The following is a 19681-nucleotide window of genomic DNA, read 5'->3' as shown; positions in this document are numbered from 1 at the left end:
GATGCACTCCCAGGAACTTGTACAAGTCCACCATCTCAACCTCCTCCCCCTTGATGGTGATGGGGGTTGAGGGCCTCCTGTTCTTTCTGAAGTCCACCACCAGTTCCCCGTTCTTGCTGATGTTGAGTTGGAGCTTGTTCTCCTCAGACCATCTGACGAATCACCTGATCACATCCCTGTACTCCTCCTCATCCTCTGCCCTGATACAGCCCACGATAAAGGAGTCGTCCGAGAACTTCTGGAGATGGCACGCTCCAGAGTTGTGGCTTATGTCGGAGGTGTAGAGGTTGAACAGGAAAGGTGACAGGACTGTTCCTTGGGGGGCACCCGTGTTGCTTATGACCACGTCGGACAGGCAGTCCTGCAGACGGACATACGGTAGCCTGCCAGTGAGGTAGACTGTAAGCAGTGCTGGGAGCTTCTCTGTGAGCTGGAGGGGGAGCTTCCTGGCCCCCCCCAGGTGTGAATAGGCTCTTTGGAGTACGCAGATGATGGCGTCGTCCACGCTGATTCGGGCCTGGTACGCAAACTGCAGGGGGTCCAGGAAGTCATTCACCATGGGCCTCAAGCGCTGCAGAACCAGTCTCTGAAAGACCTTCATGGCATGAGATGTCAGTGCCACTGGCCTGTAGTCACTGAGGACGCTGGGACGTGCCTTTTTGGGCACTGGAACGATGCAGGAGGTCTTCCACAGCTGTGGCACCTTCTTGAGCCTCAGAGAGAGGTTGAATAGGTGTTGGAATATGCCAGCTAGCTGCCCCCCACACTCCTTGAGCACCTCCACAGCTCCCTCTTCAGTTCCTTCTGGACTGACCTGGCCTCCTCTCTGTCCTTCACCATAAAAGCCCTCTTTTTCCTGTTAAAAAGGGCTTTAATGTCCTTATTAATCCATGGTTTGTTGTTAGGGAAGGAGCGCACCTTATTAGTGGGTGTGATGCATTCCCTGCAGAACCAGATGTAGTGTGCCGTACACTAGCAGAGACAGTCCACGTCCTCCTTGTAGTCCTTTGAGAATAGACCGTGGACTGGAGACAGTCCTGGAGGTTCTCCACAGCCTCTCTCGTCCACACCGTCCACCGTCCTGGTGGTAGCCGGCTGCTGCCTAGCAACAGGTGTGTACCTGGGGACTAGGTGAATCAAGTTGTCATTGGATCTTCCCAGAGGGGGGAGGAGCTGTAAGCCTCCTTCACGTTGGCATACAGTAGGTCCAGGGTCTTATTCTCTCTGGTGCTGCGTGTCACATACAGTACTGAGTAATGTCAGTCAGTGTTTGTGAGAGTAATGTAATTTATATTGCTTATTGTGTATGATGTATTGTAGTGTTCTGTTGCATGCTGTGTGTTTTGTTGCTCTGGAGCTGTACATCACTTTGGACAACCTTGGTTGTTTTAAATGTGCTTTATTATAAATAAATGTTGAGTTGAGAGTGAGACGTGGTTGAAGTCTCCATTGACAATCATGGACCTTGGAGTGAATGACATCACAGGCGCGTGCTGCATTAGCCGAGAGGGGGACGTAAACGAGGATAACAATGGCGTGCGAGAATTCGCGTGGATATAGTATGGTCTTACCCCTATAGCCAGCAGTTCAATGTCGGGAGTGCAGATGCTGTCCTTCACAGTTACAGTATGTGCTTGGTCTTACAGTTACAGTATGTGCTTGGTCTTACACCATTTCTAATTAACAAAGACAGCTAGACCGCCTCCTGTTTTCTGTCTGCACCAGAGTGAAGACCTCCAAGTTCACCGCGCTGTCCGGTATGTTGATATGTAGCCATTTTTCCGAAAAACAGAGAAAGCTGCTGTCTTTGTATTCACTTTGGCTGCATACCAAGGCTGTCAGCTCATCAGGATTGTTGGCAAGAGATCTCACATTTCCAATTACGATTCTTGGCAAAATATGTTTTGAACCTCTTCCTTCGTTCCTTTATTTCTCTCCCTCACTCCGGCTCGCTTCCCCCACCGGTGGACGCACAGCTCCGCCGCTAATCCAATTCAGGGGTCGCCCGCTGATCCCCGGAGTGACTCACGACTGAAGAATAGCAATCAAAATCTAAAGAAAAACAGACTATAAAATGTTGGAAATAAGTCAAAGGCCCATTCTAGTGCTTCAACACACTAGACTGATGGAAAAGTAGAAAAAAAGGGTTGAGAATAACAAGGAAAAAGTCTAAGAAAAAGTCTAAGAGAGACGGAGCTGCTGAAACAGGCTGCCTCACGCGACGTCAGGAAGGAGAGGAGAGAGGGAAGGAGAGGAGAGAGGAGAGATGGAAGGAGAGGAGAGAGGAGAGAGGGAAGGAGAGGAGAGAGGGAAGGAAAAGAGAGAGGAGAGAAGATGAGAGAGGAGAGAGCGAAGGAGAGGAGATGAGAGAGGAGAGAGGGAAGGAGAGGAAAGAGGAGAGGAGAGAGAAGAGAGGGAAGGAGAGGAGGGAGGAGAGAGGGAAGGAGAGGGAAGGAGAGGAGATGAGAGAGGAGAGAGGGAAGGAGAGGAGAGAGAAGAGAGGGAAGGAGAGGAGAGGACAGCGAAGAGAGGGAAGGAGAGGAGAGATGGAAGGAGAGGGAAGGAGAGGAGCGAGGAGAGAGAAGAGAGGGAAGGAGAGGAGAGAGGAGAGGAGAGAGAAGAGAGGGAAGGAGAGGAGAGAGGAGAGAGGGAAGGAGAGGGAAGGAGAGGAGATGAGAGAGGAGAGAGGGAAGGAGAGGAGAGAGGGAAGGGAGGAGAGAGGAGTTGAAGGGGAGGACGGGGAGGAGGTGAGGAGCGGAGAGATTATCAGATGATCATGCCAACTGTAGAGGTAACATTTGAGTCATAGATGAACACCGCAACTGTTTAACATCAAACATGCAGCTCACAATATCACATGGTCACCTTTTTTTTTTTTTTTTTACAACTTTTTTACAACTTTACAACAGCCATGCATTTGGACTAATGTAGAGAGTGAAGTGAAGTTAATGTTCTCTTAGATAACGTTCTTTACGTCACAATAATGCAAAATGATCGAAAACAACACAATGTTACAGCGTTGAGAGGCAGGTTTAGACTCTAAACGCTGACATGGTGGAGCTGATGTGTGAGCACAGTTAAGCAGCTGAGCGTCTCTGTGCAGGGCCTTTTCTGGCGCCACCATCCACGACTGCTTCAACTGGCTGTCCGTCCTGGTGCTGCTGCCCCTGGAGGTGGCCACGGGCCTGATGGCCTGGCTGGCCAGCGTCCTGGTCACCGGGCTCAGGGTCCAGACCGGGGAGGACGCCCCAGAGATGCTCAAGGTCCTCACAGAGCCGGTCACCAAGATCATCATACAGGTAGGAAGCAGTCAGCAAGCTTGTATAAGAACCAGTCAGCAAGATCATCATACTGGTAGGAAGCAATCAGCAAGTGTATAAGAACCAGTCACCAAGCTTGTATGAGAACCAGTCAGCAAGCTTCTATAAGAACCAGTCAGCAAGTTTGTATAAGAACCAGTCAGCAAACGTATACTGTATAAGAACCAGTCAGCAAGCTTGTATAAGAACCAGTCAACAAGCTTATATAATAACCAGTCAGCACGCTTATATAAGAACCAGTCAACAAGCTAATATAATAACCAGTCAGCACGCTTGTATAAGAACCGAATTATGCCTTATGGCTTATGTGAACAAGGCCAACCCAAATAGGTGAGATAGCCTATGTTGCCTGGCAACCATTTAATTCAGAACTATAGCCTATCGCGGAAGATTCTGTAAATACTAAAATGATAAGAATGATCAGTAAATAAATGATTGAATGTTACTACTGAGTGTTTATTGTGAATATATATATGTAGTAACCGATGTAAAAAAGCAATTGACCACTCGAGGCAGTGGGTTACAGGGGATTTTCCACAGCTACTGTACGGGTAAAATCTGTGGTAAAATCCCCTGTAACCCACTGCCTCTCGTGGTCAATTTTTTAAATAAGAACCAGTCAACGAGCGTGTATAAGAAACAGTCAGTAAGCTTATATAAGAACCAGTCAGCCAGCTTATATAAGAACCAGTCAGCAAGCTTATATAAGAACCAGTCAGCAAGCTTATATAAGAACCAGTCAGCAAGATCATCATACAGGTAATAGGCAATAACAAAGTCAAGGTTGTGCTTTATTGTGGCTATTGTGTGTGTGTGTGTGTGTGTGTGTGTGTGTGTGTGTGTGTGTGTGTGTGTGTGTGTACCCCTCAGTTGGACAAGCGTGTGATCACAGGCCTGGCCATGGGAGACGAGACCATGAGGAACAAGAGCCTGGTGAAGAAATGGTGCCACACTGGGCTAGTTACGGTACTGAACACACATACACACACACGCGCACACACACACACACACACACACACACACACACACACACACACACACACACACACACACACACACCTTACTCAACCCTGGCAGACTCATTGCTCAGCAGATTTGAAAATGTTTCTCTCTTTCTCTCTCTCTCTCTCTCTCTCTCTCTCTCTCTCAACTCAATGAATGCATGACCATACAAAATGTAGTATTGCCAAAGCACACAGGACAAGGTACTGTAGTGCAATTATATAATACAATTAATTTATAAAATATATAATATTAAAAATAAATAATAATAAAAACAAAACAAAATAGAACAGGAATCTTATGTTTACATAACTGATCAATAATAACAAAACAATATCAATATAACAACAATGGGGTGGGGGTGGGGTCACCTTCTCTTTTCTTTTTAACATTTTTTATTGAACACCAATCAGAAACATACATCTCTTGCAGCACAGCAATGATACAGATGTGAACAGACATAGTATAGCTGCATTACACATTGTACAAAATAGTGATTTAAAACTAATCCACCCTATCCCTCCCATAGGGCCCACCCCATCCCACCCACCCCTCCCTCCCTGAACCACCCCAAATCCCCTTACAACCAGATCCTCACTGCACAATGTAAATTATGTATATTCAAAAGAAAAGTGAAGTAAGAAAATAAAAATAAAAAAATTAAGAAAATGGAGAGGATGAAACAAGTAAATTAAAAATAACAAGAAAAATAAGCAAATAATTTGTAAATACCAGTAAAGTATAAGTTAAAATAAATAAATATGTAAATAATAATCAATAAATGGCCTCAGCTGACGCACTCTAAAACTGCTAGTCTTCCTCGTTTAGTGGTATTTGTAAGCTCTCATAATACTCTATAAAGGGAGTCCAAATCTTCCTAAAGTTTTGTAAAGAGCCTCTAAGGGTGGAAGGCTCGTTCCAGGAGAGAAGAATGAGACGTCTAGCAATCAAAGAGGTAAATGCTATGATTACATGAGCTTTTCCTTTAATGGAGCGAGATTCATGGGTAAAATCAAATAAGGCACATATGGGGTTGGGGGCGATGTCTCTATTAAACATCTTGGTGTATGCATTAAACATGTTATCCCAGAATGAGCAGAGTTTAGGGCAGGACCAGAACATGTGCATGTAGTCTGCGGGTTGTCCGTTACAGCGAGGGCATGTGGGGTCTACATCAGGAAATATTTTTGCAAGTCTTGCTTTGGTCAAGTGTGCTCTCAACACAATTTTGAGTTGTATTAAGCCGTGTCTAGCACAGGTGGAAGAGGTGTGTATCAAATCTAGCACCGCCTCCCACTAACCTGCACTCATTCCCTCTCCAAGATCATCCTCCCACTGTCTCCTAACACCTTGCAGTGAATGAGGAAGGATATCACTTATACTTTTATAAAGATCCGAGATGAGACCCCTGCGGTTTGGGGAAAGAGATAGAATACGATCAACAATGTTGTTCGGCGGAAGGTCTGGAAAGGTCGTCATGTTCTTCTGAGCAAAATGTCTTATCTGGAGATATCTAAAGAAGGGAGATTTTGGCAAATCGAATAGGTGTGAGAGTTGCGTGAAAGATCCAAACTTCCCTTCAACATACAGATCAGAGATGGATGTAATGCCCTTGGAGGGCCAAATCCCAAATGTAGGATCAGAGAGGGAAGGGGGACAGTTGTGATTATTCTTGATGGGGGTCACCTTCTCAAGATACAAAAATTTTTGGTGTCTTTTGTGTGTGTGTGTGTATATGCGTGTGTGGGTGTGTGTGATAAATATGACGTATATTTCTGGGGAGTGTGTGTGTGTGGGGGGTGGGGCATCACATTCTCAACATATAAACAATAGATAGCATAACCAATACAACAATAATAATCAGAAATATAGCTGCAAGCAGCAATGTGGGGGCCAAGCAGGACGCGAGATCAGCGCATCAAAGACAACAAGTGAAATATGCCACGTTTGAATCTCTACTGCAGTTTTGAAAATCGGGCATACGGTTCAGAATAAATGCATTTCGAGCTTTGACAGGTTGGTGGCGCTAGAGAGTTTGAGGTGTCGACATAGAATTGGTGACAGGGGTCACGGGACCATCCCAGATGAGTGTGCCTAATGTGGTTATGATACATTAAAACGTTACTGAGATATGACCACACTTCCTGTTTGGCGGCTTGGATGCCAAATTCGATTGGCTGTAGCGGGCGAACGCCTTTGACAATCAAAAATCCCTGTGAGAATTTTGTGGACATTGGTCTCGAGAATGTGTACAGCCAGTTTCATGTAGATTGGTGAAAATCCCTAGGAGGAGATACATTTTAAGTGTTTTACACAAAATACAAAATGTCGGGAAATCCAATTGGTGGAAAATGACATCATAGGGTACGAAGAACTCGGCACGAGCCAGGGATTCCACGGGTTCCTCATTTTTGAAAATAGGTCACGGGTCAAAAGTTGTGTGCCTAAACACACTTCCAACTTTGACATGGTGGTGGCGCTAGAGGGTTCGAGCTGTCACGATGACACTTGCTGACAGGGGTCATGGGACTGTCCCCGATGAGTGTCCCAAATAGGGCTTTGATACATTAACAATTTGCTGAGATATAACCCCATATCCTGTTTGGCGGCTTGGATGCCAAATTTGATTGGCTTTATCGGGCGAACGCTTTCGAGAATCCAAAATCCCTGGATAACTTTTGTGGACAGTGGTCTAGAGAATGTGTATACTGAGTTTCGTGCAGATCGGTTGAAATTCCTAGGAGGAGATACATTTTAAGTGTTTTTCACAAAATCCAAAATGGCAGGAAATCCAATACAGCGGAAAATGATGTCACAGGGTGCGTTGAACTCGGCTTGCGCCAAGGAATCCAAGGGTCCCTTGTTTTTGAAAATCGCCCTTACAGGTCAAAAGTTGCATGCACAAACGCACCCTCAACTTTGACACGTTGGTGGCGCTAGAGGGTTAGAGCTGCGGACATGGGTCTTGGTGAAAAGACTCAGGGGACTGTCATGAATGAGTGTGCCAATTTTCACAACCTTTTACCATACGGTTCTATGGGCTGCCATAGACTCCCATGGCAGAAGAATAAAGAAGAAGAGAAAGAAAGAAAGAAAGAAAGAAAGAAAGAAAGAAAGAAAGAAAGAAAGAAAGAAAGAAAGAAAGAAAGAAAGAAAGAAAGAAAGAAAGAAAGAAAGAAAGAGAAAGAATAAGAAAAGGTACAAGAAAAATGGTGGCCTACGCAGCTTTGCTGCTTGGCCCCCAAATATACCAACAGTGTGTGTGTGTGTGTGTGTGTTTGTTTGTTTGTGTGCGCGCGTGCGTGAGGTGGGGATCACTCACTGTCCCTCAAAGTGTGTCAGTTGAAGTCATATTCTGCAGCTAGACTGCAGCTCTCTATGTGCTCCCCCAACAGGATTGGTATTTTATTGATGTTGGTTATGTGGTCAAAATCAGGATGGTTGTATTTGAATTTGGGGAAATATTTTGTTTGGGCTGACTGGAGTTTAGTGCATTCGGTGAGGAAGTGCAGCTCTGTCTCAACTTTGTTTTAGCTGGCAGAACCGCTCCTCTTGGGAAAGCCTTTTTTTTTTATATCGGCCTGTTTCGATGGCCAGGCTGTGTTCACTGAGTCTACACTTTGTCAAGGTATTTGTGTGTTTAGTGTCAGTCACTGTGGTCAGGTAATCTGGCAGTGTACTGTCTGTTTAGGGCCAGATAGCACTGCATTCTCTCTCTCTCTCTCCCTCCATCTCTTTCTCTGTCCCCGGGTTGTGTTAATAGGGCATGTTTGTGATCTCAGCCTCAGGATCAGTTGGGTAAGGCGGTTCCTATTGCTCATCTCTTGGCATTGCAGGGCTTGTTAATGATACAAGAAGAGGTCACTTAGTTTTAGGTGTGTCCAAAAGTTAATTGCTCTTTTTTGAATTTTTATTATCAGTGGGTATTTGCCTAATTGTGCCCTATATGCATTGTTTTTCTTCAGAACTCTACATGCAGGGTCTCAATGGGGTGTTTATCCCACTGAGTAGTCTTGTTTAGTAAGTGGGCCCCACACCTCACTGCCATAGAGTGTGATTGGTTCAATAACACACTCAATTAATTTTAGCCAAATTCAAATTGGTATTTGGTTTGTAATTGTTTTATGGCATAGAAAGCCCGGCTTGCTTTCTCTCTCAGCTCATGAACTGCTTAATTAAAGTGTCCAGTTGAACTTAGTTTTATTCCTTGATACTGTAGGGGTAGTGTGTGCAGCATTCAACATGTTTTTTTATACTAATTGAGAACGTCCTGAGATCTGGATTTTTTGGGGGATATCATTACTATGTTCTTTTTGGGGTTAATTGTCAGGGCCCAGGTGTGACAGTAACACTCTAGCAGGTCCTGGCTCTGCTGTAGGCCATGTGCAGTGAGGAACAGCAGAAGGTCATCTGCAAAGAGTAGGCATTTCACCTCCTGATTGTGGAGACCTGGAGACTGCGTGAGTATGTACATGCGTGTGTGTGTTTTGTGCAGATGTACTGAAAGAGCGTTTTAATCTCACGCATTCCATCAGTGTCCACTGGTCCTTGGAGGGCCTCTGCTTAGCTGCGAGGGGCCTGGTGTGACTCTGTCTGCTGTTACCGTGGGCTGGGGCTGGGCAGGGGCTGGTGACCAGGCTCTTGGTTCTGCCAGAGTCTCTGGTTTGGTGGGGGGTAGTAGCCGGAGTCAGTGTCTGTTTGCCTTTGCTGCTGGAGGTGGTGGTATTGTGGTGGAGGTGGTGGTATTGTGGTGGAGGTGGAGGTCTGTGGGGTGTGCTGGGTGTGGGTGGATGTCTGGGAAGTCTTTGGCTCCTGACGGGGTCTGGTGCGTAGTAGGGGTTCCTGGGAGGTCCTCTGGCTGGTGTGTGATGGAGGCCCAGTGCCACGTCCTTCAGTGTTTTGGGTAACATGTCCACTGCCTGCTTTTTTAAGTGGTAGTGGTCGAACAGGTGCTCTGGAGTTACGGATGACGATATGCAAGTTACGGAGTAAGGCACACCCTGTGGTGATCTTTGACACTTTTGTGTTGGGGAAGAGTTTTTGTTCTTGGATGAACTTGCTGTTTGAGTCAATAGGAATAGCAATCCCAGTGTCTTTTTTCAGGGTGGTGGGCTGACGGTGTGAGATGTTAGGTGTGGGGAGTATGGGTCACGGGCGGTTGGGGGGCTTCCCTCTGCTGCGTCCTCGCTGGGTGGTGGGAGCTCAGTGGTGGGAGGGGTGGGGGGCGTGAGAGGGGCGTGTGACTGTTCTACGCTGGTAGGTGTCTCTACAGTCTGTTTTCTGTGCAGCAGTCCGACCATGGCGGCTGATAGCTTCCTTTTCGTCTCGTCTCTCGTCTTCCTGCGCCTCATCTTTCTCTTCTCATGGCGTCTTCTATCTCCCACAGCTCTGTGGCGAGGGCCTGCTTGTCCTTCCGCAGGTTGGAGATCTGTTCCCTCAGCTCTTGTGTAGTAGTCTCCATCTGGTGCTTATACTGGCTGAGTTGCTCCTGGAAGTCGGGGTGTGGCTGGAGGAGAGCAGCTGTTGTCTCAGCTCAGTTAGCTCCAATTCAGCTCCAGTCTGTCTCTCAGGAGGCCTGTGATGTGCTGGTCTGGATCCTGGTTGTCACGGCCAGGCATGGCGGAGCTTTGAGCAGGGCCGTGGACCTGGCTGTCTGCTGTCGCGGTACCTGTGGTGATGGGAGAGCTCGGAGTGCTTCCTGTATTCTTTTTAGAAGTTGCTACTTTCTTTCTTTCTTTCTTTCTTTCTTTCTTTCTTTCTTTCTTTCTTTCTTTCTTTCTTTCTTTCTTTCTTTCTTTCTTTCTTTCTTTCTTTCTTTCTTTCTTTCTTTCTTTCAGAGCAGGAAAGCCCTATCTAAAAGAACGAAGGGCAGCTTCACTGAATCGATATGCGGCACTTTCGTATTGAGTCAATAAGAATAGCAACCACAGTGTGTTTTTTGGGGGGCTGTCGGTATGACACGGGAGGGAGGGAGAACGGAGGGCGGCCTCCCTCCTTCCCTCCATATAATATCTCCATATTGAAAATATAACAGTTTTCTTTATGGAGGTATTTCACTTGTTGGATTGTTTATATCTCTTTTAACAATCCAAAGGTTCAACAATAAATCAGGAGCTCTTCTCCAACAAGTCTTGCCTGAATGCCTGCCTTTCTCTCTCTCTCTTTCTCTCTCTCTCTCTCCAGTCCAGTGTGAATGTGAGCGTCAGTGGCGCGGTCGACTGTAGCTCCTCCCACCCTTGCTGGCAGGAGGGTGACATCATCTGGACGACTCAGAATCTGACCAGGGAAGTCAACACCCAGAAATGTGGGTTCAGCAGACATGGAACTAGCCGCTACCTATTCACAGATCTATTCATCAGTATAAAGAGAAGCATTATGCACCTTTGAAATCAACTTTTAGTTCAAGCCTGTTTAATGTAGACCAGAGGCTATGTCTAGACTTACATACAATATAGAGGCATATTATACAGTATAGAGCACTTTCTTCGGACTAGGGTTGATAAACTGCATCTGAAAATCCAGTCTTTGATCAGCAATGTTCCAGAAATAGATTATTTTGATGAACAAGCTGGCTGTTGGTATTGATGCTCTCCTGGTGCTGGTTCTCTACAGGCAGGCATCTGTTTGTCGATGCCCAGCTGTCAGACCTCACTGTGGGGCTGATTCTCCTGGCGGGTTCCCTGGCAGTGCTCTGCACCTGCCTGGTGCTCTTGGTGAAGCTGCTCAACTCCCTCCTCAAAGGTCAAGTGGCAAAGGTCATCCAGAAGGTCATCAACACAGGTGGGCACTGCTGACGGTGGTTTTAAGGCTGTTTTTTTGTGGGGGCAACCAGACACATACAAACAGACAGACAGACAGACAGACAGACAGACAGACAGACAGATGGACGCACAAGTGGACGGACATACAGAGAAGACAGACAGACAGACAGACAGACAGACAGACAGACAGACAGACAGACAGACAGACAGACAGACAGACAGACAGACAGACAGACAGACAGACAGACAGACTGACAGATGGACGCACAAGTGGACGGACATACAGAGAGATGGATAGGTAGGTAGGTAGGTAGATAGATAGATAGATAGATAGATAGATAGATAGATAGATAGATAGATAGATAGATAGATAGATAGATACTTTAGACCTAAATATCTGCTCTACTCTCCCTCCATGAAGACTTGCCGTACCCATTTGGCTGGCTGGCAGGGTACCTCGCCATGTTCGTGGGCGCGGGGATGACTTTCATCGTCCAGAGCAGCTCTGTCTTCACCTCCGCTCTCACCCCCCTCATAGGTGAGTGACATTCTGCCCTCAACACCTCAAGAAAGAGAAGGGCTGAATTAAGCTGAAGCTTCAACTTATTTCTTGGGCTAATTTGAATACTAGAAAATGCATCTTTCGTTTGTTCATTCATTCGTTCGCTCTCTCGTTCATTCGTTTGTACATCGGTTCGTTGGTAAGTGTGTATGGGTTGAAAAAACGTGGAAGCCGTTAAGCCAAGCAGGGGCTGGAATGGAACAGGGGGGCTGGGCCGTTTGGAAATGTTTGATCACATAACTGCAATTTCCTGCAATCTAGAAAGCCCTGAAATGTATATAGATAAAGGAGGTGTCTGATAAAAACTTAATAAAATGACTAGACACTAGGGCTGCACTATTATGACAAAAAATTATAATTGTGATTATTTACTTGATATTGGAATTGCGATTATTAAGTGAGATTCATATTTCACATTTTAAATACTTTGTTTTGGTGCCAACTTCATATAGGAAAAAAAAAAATCTGAGAAATTTATATTGCCTCTCTGCTATCTGTCCATCAGTCTGTCTATCTGCTATCTGTCCATCAGTCTGTCTATTTGCTGTCTGTCCATCAGTCTGTCTATCTGCTATCTGTCCATCAGTCTGTCTATCTGCTGTCTGTCCATCAGTCTGTCTATCTGCTATCTGTCCATCAGTCTGTCTATCTGCTGTCTGTCCATCAGTGAAATTGCTCATAGCGTATTCAGCAGAGACGTCAGGCACCATAAAGGCCTATGATTCACCGGTGTGCCCCCAGCACACTCAATGCAAAACTGAATTATTAATAGTGTACATTGAATTGAAACTAGGGGCCAGGAACTCTGGCTGGAGGAGATAATTGGAAGAGTTGTAGACAGAGCTGAGTAATCCATCTTTAGGAATCAATCAATCAATCAGTCAATCAATCAATCAATTAATCAACCAATCAATCAATCAATCAAACAAACTTTATTTATATAGCGCATTTCAAACACAAAAGCAACACAATGCGCTTTACAGAAAGAAAGCAGTTACAGTGATGTATCCAGAAGCGGATTTGACTGAGGTGGAAGAGGAAGTGGTCTAAAACTGATAAAACAGCTAGTTTCCTACTTTTTAGGTTTTTGAAGTGTGATGTTCTTGTTGATATTCTGACAGTGTTATTGATGTTGCTGATGATGTTGTTGTTGTTGTTGTTGTTGTTGTTGAAGGTATTGGTGTGATCAGTCTGGAGAGGGCATACCCACTGACTCTGGGCTCCAACATCGGCACCACCACCACGGCCCTGTTGGCTGCCCTGGCCAGCCCTGGAGACAAGATGGCAGCTGCCTTACAGGTAAAAGCTGTGGCTAGCTACTAGGGCTGGAACAGTACACGTATTTGGACTTATTGGGTACACACTATGAACACCTACATTTGGGTCCACACTATGAACACCTAAATATATACAGGGTTGGAGCACAGCAAACAATGTCCACACGAGTACCTAGTTGGCGCATTTATTTGAATGAAAAACTCAGGCAAAAATAGAAACAAAACAAAATGTCTCACGCGGCGCTTAGGGTCCTCCCTGGACAGGGCACGGGTGGCTGGTCAGGGTTCTGGCGTCAGCACCTGTAGGGGACAAGAAATCCACGTCAAAACTGAGAAAAACAGTGGTCGGTTCAGCAGTATCTCATGTCCGATACTCACGCCGTCCTAAGACTCCTGTTTCTCCTGCTGACCGGGCTTCTCAGCAGCGGGGGGCTCATTAGCCAATCGGTGACAGCGGGCGCACTCCCCGCCCAGCCTTGATCAGGGTACAGGCTGCAGCTGGGGCGGAGGGTTGCCTGGGCGACGATGAAGGGCCGGTGAACCCCGTTGATCACGTGGCCATGCTGTCCTTGGTGCTGAACTGGACTAGACCTCCCGGCCGGAGGTTCTCTCGGCTGCTCTACCTGCCGGGCGCTGTCCATGGTGCTGGTTGGGCGCCTTACGCACGGCGGACTCCGGACTATCTGTCTGTCTGTCTGTCTGTCTGTCTGTCTGTCTGTCTGTCTGTCTGTCTGTCTGTCTGTCTGTCTGTCTGTCTATCTATCTATCTATCTATCTATCTATCTATCTATCTATCTATCTATCTATCTATCTATCTATCTAAACTAGCTGGCTAAACTCCTCCACCTATGTGTTTCCAGATTGCCCTGTGCCACTTCTTCTTCAACATCCTGGGCATCATGCTGTGGTACCCCGTGCCCGCTATGCGCCTTCCCATCAGGATGTCACGCGCGCTGGGAGAGCGCACCTCCAAATACCGCTGGTTTGCGGTCCTCTACCTCCTCCTCTGCTTCCTGATCCTCCCCTCGCTGATCCTCGGCCTCTCGCTGGCCGGCTGGCGGGCGATGGTGGGCGTCGGCGCCCCGTTTCTAGGCGTGACCGTCTTCATCGCCGTGGTGAACGTGATGCAGGCGCACAGCCCCGGCTGCTTGCCTGCCCGCCTCCAGAGCTGGGACTTCCTGCCCCGCTGGACACGCTCCCTAAAACCCCTCGACGGCATCATCACCCAGGCAACCGTCTGCTGCAGCCCCGGCCGCTCGGCACCGGGAGGAGAGGAGGAGGAGGCGGCGGCGCCCGTTGTCACGGCAACGACCCCTGACCTCCCGAAGACGGCATCGGCCCAGAGGAGGAAGACGGAGTTGGCGTATGATAACCCGGTCCTGGCCTATCTGGACGAGACACGGGCAGCTGTCCCTGTATTCAAACTGAGGGGTCTGGAGAGGTGCAACAGTACCCCCCTCTAGTGGAGCGGGTGCAGACCTGGGTCAAATACTCTATTTGCAAATATTGTGAAATTGTGGGCTTGATTTAGTTTAAAGGGGTAGTTCAGAATTTTGGACATAGAGCTTTATTTACGACTTACCCATAATGTTGTTGATTGATGGAGAATATGGTGGTAATGCTAGTGCAATCAAACCAAAATGGCGAGCATTCAAAGAAAACTCATTATAAACACTCCAAACAAGTGACAATCACCAGATAAACTAAACTCCTCATCAAAGTCGGAAATATCTCTTTCAAACGTGGCCATTGCAACTTGTTTTTGTGTTGATAGTAAGAGAATAGTCCACTCTTACGTTCCTTGTTGTTGTGAGACAATAGTTCCGGCTAGTTATGTATTGCTCCGCCTCCCTATTTACAGAGAGCAATATAGGTCCGAACAAATTGATTCAATGATAGTTGGACTTCAAAAATGATGGTATAAAAACTCAAATGAGCCCATGACAGACTGTCTTCATATTTGATTTGATTTGGGTGAACCGTCGAGTGTTCAAGTGAGTTTCCTTTGTATGCTAGCTGTTTCTACTGCATTGCGCTAGCATTAGCATGTTGCTAACACCGGAACGAGAGACAGCATGGAACCAGCTGAAAATGTTTGCCATCAATCAACAACATTATGGGCAAGTCGTCAATGAGGCTCTATGTCCAAAATTCTGAACTACCCCTTTTAGCAGTACAATCCGGAAAGTGTAAATCTAGAGTATTTGATGTGTGTATTTCACCCAGGCCTAGATTGGAACCTCAGGGGAAGGCCTGGGTTAATAATCATATGGGGTTATTAAGGGTTAATAATAATGAGTTTATTAAGGATTAATAATCATACAGTATGGATCCATAGAAGCCTGCTTGGTTTGACTTGTGAGCATTGAGTTAGGCCAAAGTCAGATGCTTGAATGCACAAAAGAACCGGAAACATCAAAGGAATCAAAGCACAATCGTGTCACTCATTATTACCTTATATGGAAATGTATGTTGTTTTCTATATGTGTACCTCTTTGAAACCTTTTATTTTCTTTCAAACTACTCCAAACATCTGTCTCAATCTGAATAACGCTAATGAAAATTATAATAGAATCATGCCACATTGCAGATTCTTCAAAGATTTTATTCAGAGATATTCACTTCAGATATATTATTTGACTGAATGAGTTCAGAAGATGACACTAAGGCTGCCAGAAGCCTGTTAATATTCATCTTCCTCTTTTCAGTAATACCTACCACATACCACAGATACACTGGAACAAGATGTCCTCCTGATAGAAACAGTCTGGCCTCAGCACCTCACCCAGAACCTCACTAAGAATACAGAGCAGGATGTACTAAGAAAAAGTCTGTGTGTGTGTGTGTGTGTGCGTGTGTGTGTGTGTGTGTGCGTGTGCGTGTGCGTGTGCGTGTGCGTGTGCGTGTGCGTGTCCGTGAAAGAGAGAGAGAGAGAGAGAGAGAGAGAGAGAGAGAGAGAAAGAGATATCTTGGAGAACATCTATTTCTATACTGTAGCACTTGGAGAACATTATTTTTTCTCTCTTTCTCAGACTAAGGACTACAGTACAGACTACTAAAATACACACTGTTGAATCAAACGTCTACACAGATAAAACGGGTCAACCAGATAGAGCACTGCGCTGCAGAACTTTCCCGCCAGCTTGTGACTGACTTCAAGAAGCCCGTCTCCTCATTAGGACTGTAGGCCCTCAGCTGCGTCTCTCCAGCTCCTTGTGCCCTGACCTACATCTAAAGGCTGCTCACGCTGGATAGGGATAGCCCTGGCCTATCAAAACCCTCCTGTCACTGCACATGCATGATAGATTCACAGGCTCTATCCAGCCTGGTGATTGGCTACAGTAGCTGGAGTATGTGTCACCAGGGTAAGTCCGATCCTGGCCGATGTGTACTCGGAGCCGGAGGGTGAGACACGAGAGCTAGTTTGAGAATGAGAATACAATCGCTGCATATGCCTGTAAGATCCATACTGTGTGCCTCTCTCTCAGTGACCCTCTGTTCCTAGCCTGAATTCCCATTTCATTTCACTTCCTTGTTCAGTCTGATCAGGCTCCCATCGCAGCCGTTTTCCCAGATGGGCGTGGCCGAAGAGGGAGTCTTCAGCGATTAGTTCAGCCCTTAACCAATCACGTTCCACAGTTTAATTCAAATTCAACGGACGCTGATCGGCCTGTTTGAAATTCCAACCAAGAGGTCACTCTGGACGAGAGCCTTTCCAGACCCAGAATCGCATTTTGAATATTCAGATTCAGGGGCTGGAGCCAGGCTATGCTCCTCTGCTCTGTCCCAGAAGGCTGATCTGACTGCTGAGGATCAGGGCTATAAATATTTGAAGACTCAGGGCCCGGCAGTGGTCACGCAGAATTATTTTCTCTATCAGCAAAGGCTAAGGAAATAGCCATTTTGTAATTTTTGTGCCTTCGTTTGCCAGTGTCTCACAAAGATTGCGTCAAAGTACTGTAGGTGCAGCTGTTCATATGTTCTTGCCATCACATTGGAGGTGCAGGGACCTTTTTTTTTTTATTTTTCACAGGGGTTATGAAAAGCCTATAAATTATTGTGTGATTTACCTTTTTACTTCATTTTATTCACCATTATTGAGGGTATGTTCTGCAGCGAATACTTTGATGAAGTGATTTAGTTTTACTATTTGGCTAATAAATTAGCCTGCATTTAAAGTGCCTGATTCTCCTTGTTCAAAAACAAATTCCATGCATCCACTCCATCATCGTATGTTTACTGAGAACGTGTTTAATCGGTTGCTGTCAGGTATTTGACTCTGTAATTTGTGCTTTTCTGCTTCCTGCACGAGGACGTCGATCTCCTCCTGCGTACTCCTAAAGCGTTCGCTTCCTCTCCCGTCCAACTCTGGGTTCACTCATCCTTACTCCCTCCGAGCCCGTTGTTTACACAGTACAGGAGCGCCGTGTCATTCAGTTATCCTGGACACACCGCCAATGACTTATGTAAAATGTACACATTTATGCCTGTTGGTTTTGACTTTTGCCAATAGCCATAGAGTGACGAGGGATTCTTTGTCTGTTGTAAAGCATGTTGAGCTGCATTTATTTGTAGGAAAGGTGCTATACAATTATTATTATTATTATTATTATTATTATTATTACTACCATATCCAGGCCTTCAGAGTTGGGATGACAAAACCATGGCTGCTAAAATAGTGTCTGTATACTGTAGCTCCCCATATTGTCCACTAAGTTAATACTGCAAATACAGTAGGCTTAAATAAAGGATGATAAACCTCCATAAATCACTGCGACATACGACAGTCAATATACAGTATATACAGAGTGGAGCGGAATGACCCTATAGAGGTGCACCTGACGCGCCAGATAGTTTGCTTCGCATAACCATCTGGGAACTCTCCATTGGGAACTGTTTGGAAAAGGGCAGGCACTTTCAAAAATAGTTGGCAGGTGATTGGATGAACCACCTGTCTATCACCGTCTATCACGTGCTATTTTCAACCGCTCCTAGCTGTCGTCACACCTATACCCGCCCAGCTGATTGGCGAGATCGTTTTCTCATCTGGCGCAAACTGATCTCTTTGGAGAGTGTCCAGACTGATTTGCGAGAGAAATGGAATGTGAGCTCGGGAAATCAGGATGGTGGTCTCATGAGGCTAGACTAATGGAACACCAACAGTAAATAAATAAGAAAGTCACAGACTTTAATTTTCTCCTCTGCTGTGATTTTAATAGACCAACGTTTCGGCAAAGACTCTTCGTCAGGGTGATACGTCAACTGATAGAGAATCATCCCTGTCATCCTCACGGCTTTGCTGCAGCAGGTGATCCAGGCTTCAGCTGGGGAGGAAGGTACAGGATGACAGGGCTTGTCTGGCCCAGCAGCCAGGGTAGCGGGTTGATGGGTTTCGTTCTGTCCTTCTGGCCCTCATTAGTGGTGACCTGGGACAGCCGAACCACAGTTCCTGGGGCCATGAAAGCACTGCCAGGGGGCTAAGTGGAAGAGTCGATACAGAATGATGGCTTCACTGCCGACACCTCTGCGGCACACACACACACACACACACACACACACATACACATACACACACACATACACACACACACACACACACACACACACAAAACCTTTTATTTTTATAGCACACACCTCTCTCTCTCTTTCTCTCTCTCTCTCGCTCTCGCTCTGACACTCATACAAATACACAGACCCTCACAGAGACTCAAACACATACTAATGGCCTATCCATATAGGCCATGTGTGTGTGTGTGTCTGCAGGCACGTGCACTCATAGACCTCAAGGGAGGCAAGGGACCCTGCCTTTTTCACCTCTCATAGAGAAGTGCCTTTTTTCTGCAGGCTAAACCTTTTTTATGAATAAATTACTGTTGCGCAGAACCTGCCCTGCCTAACAGATTTTGATTGAATCAAAATATCAGGTTGGAAAATAATTTGGTTCTCCCGGGCGAGGCCCTACCTACCCTCTCTCTTGTTCTCATAGCTACCGCAGCGCGTGCACTGTGAGCGCCCGCACGCGCAACAAACGCACCTGCACGCAATAATGGGCACTCAATAGTCGTGAGAGTCAGTCAGACAGTCAGTCAGTCAGTCAGTCGAGTAAATTTATTTTTGAGGCAGACATCTTCATCACAGTGGCAACCTACAGCCCCCCAACCCTCTACTGTGACGACTCTGTGACAGGAAAGCACAGCAGGTACAGTTATCACAAATGAACAGCCTATCTAATATAAGTCGTCCTACTTGTTACCATCAGCTAATGTTCTATAATGAGTGGACATACCGGTTAATGGACTTATACAGTAACAGACAGTGTAATGTAAGGCTTGTAACTTTTGCTATAGCTCCTAGTAACTTGTTTAGAAGGCAGATGCACTTGTGAGTTCTGGCAAGTAGTAGTACTGACCTACAGACAAACAAAAGGGTGTCGTCATCACGCGTCAGCTTGTGAAGGGCAGCCCGGTGCTCCTCAGGAAGGGACTGTAGAGTTTGAAGGAGTTGTCGTGTTTTTATCTGCACCTACAGTAATAAACGGCCTCAAATGCCTCGTGTACTCCAGTGATTCATCCATCAAACTCTACCTTGAAGTCACTTTGGATAAAAGCTTCAGCTAAATGACTGTAATGTAGGCTAATATCACTAACAGCAACATAGGATATGCAGCTAGTTAGTTTGCTATCTATACATGGCGAGTAGTAGCCTACTTTGTTTATTAATTTACATGACATATTTTGCTAATTAAGGTAAAAATGTGCT

At 46.1% G+C, this 19681-nt stretch overlaps 1 protein-coding gene across 1 annotated transcript in view; it reads left to right on the top strand.

Moving 5' to 3' along the window:
* Positions 1-14385, top strand: part of LOC311317558 (sodium-dependent phosphate transport protein 2A-like) — a gene marked incomplete at both ends in the record, with an annotated part of 21287 nt that extends 6902 nt beyond the window's left edge. The window contains 7 exons of the mRNA XM_084448632.1: positions 3104-3299; positions 4191-4286; positions 10506-10630; positions 10939-11102; positions 11505-11621; positions 12820-12944; positions 13783-14385. Of these exons, the coding sequence (XP_084304758.1) occupies positions 3104-3299; positions 4191-4286; positions 10506-10630; positions 10939-11102; positions 11505-11621; positions 12820-12944; positions 13783-14385 (1426 nt within the window). The remainder of the gene's footprint in view (positions 1-3103; positions 3300-4190; positions 4287-10505; positions 10631-10938; positions 11103-11504; positions 11622-12819; positions 12945-13782) is intronic.
* Positions 14386-19681: the final 5296 nt, after the last annotated feature.

The sequence above is a fragment of the Borostomias antarcticus genome, assembly GCF_949987555.1.
Source record: "Borostomias antarcticus genome assembly, chromosome: 14".
Taxonomy (NCBI): Eukaryota; Metazoa; Chordata; class Actinopteri; order Stomiiformes; family Stomiidae; genus Borostomias; species Borostomias antarcticus.
The sequence above is the reverse complement of the archived record's forward strand: the minus strand, read 5'-3'. Positions and strand labels throughout refer to the sequence as shown.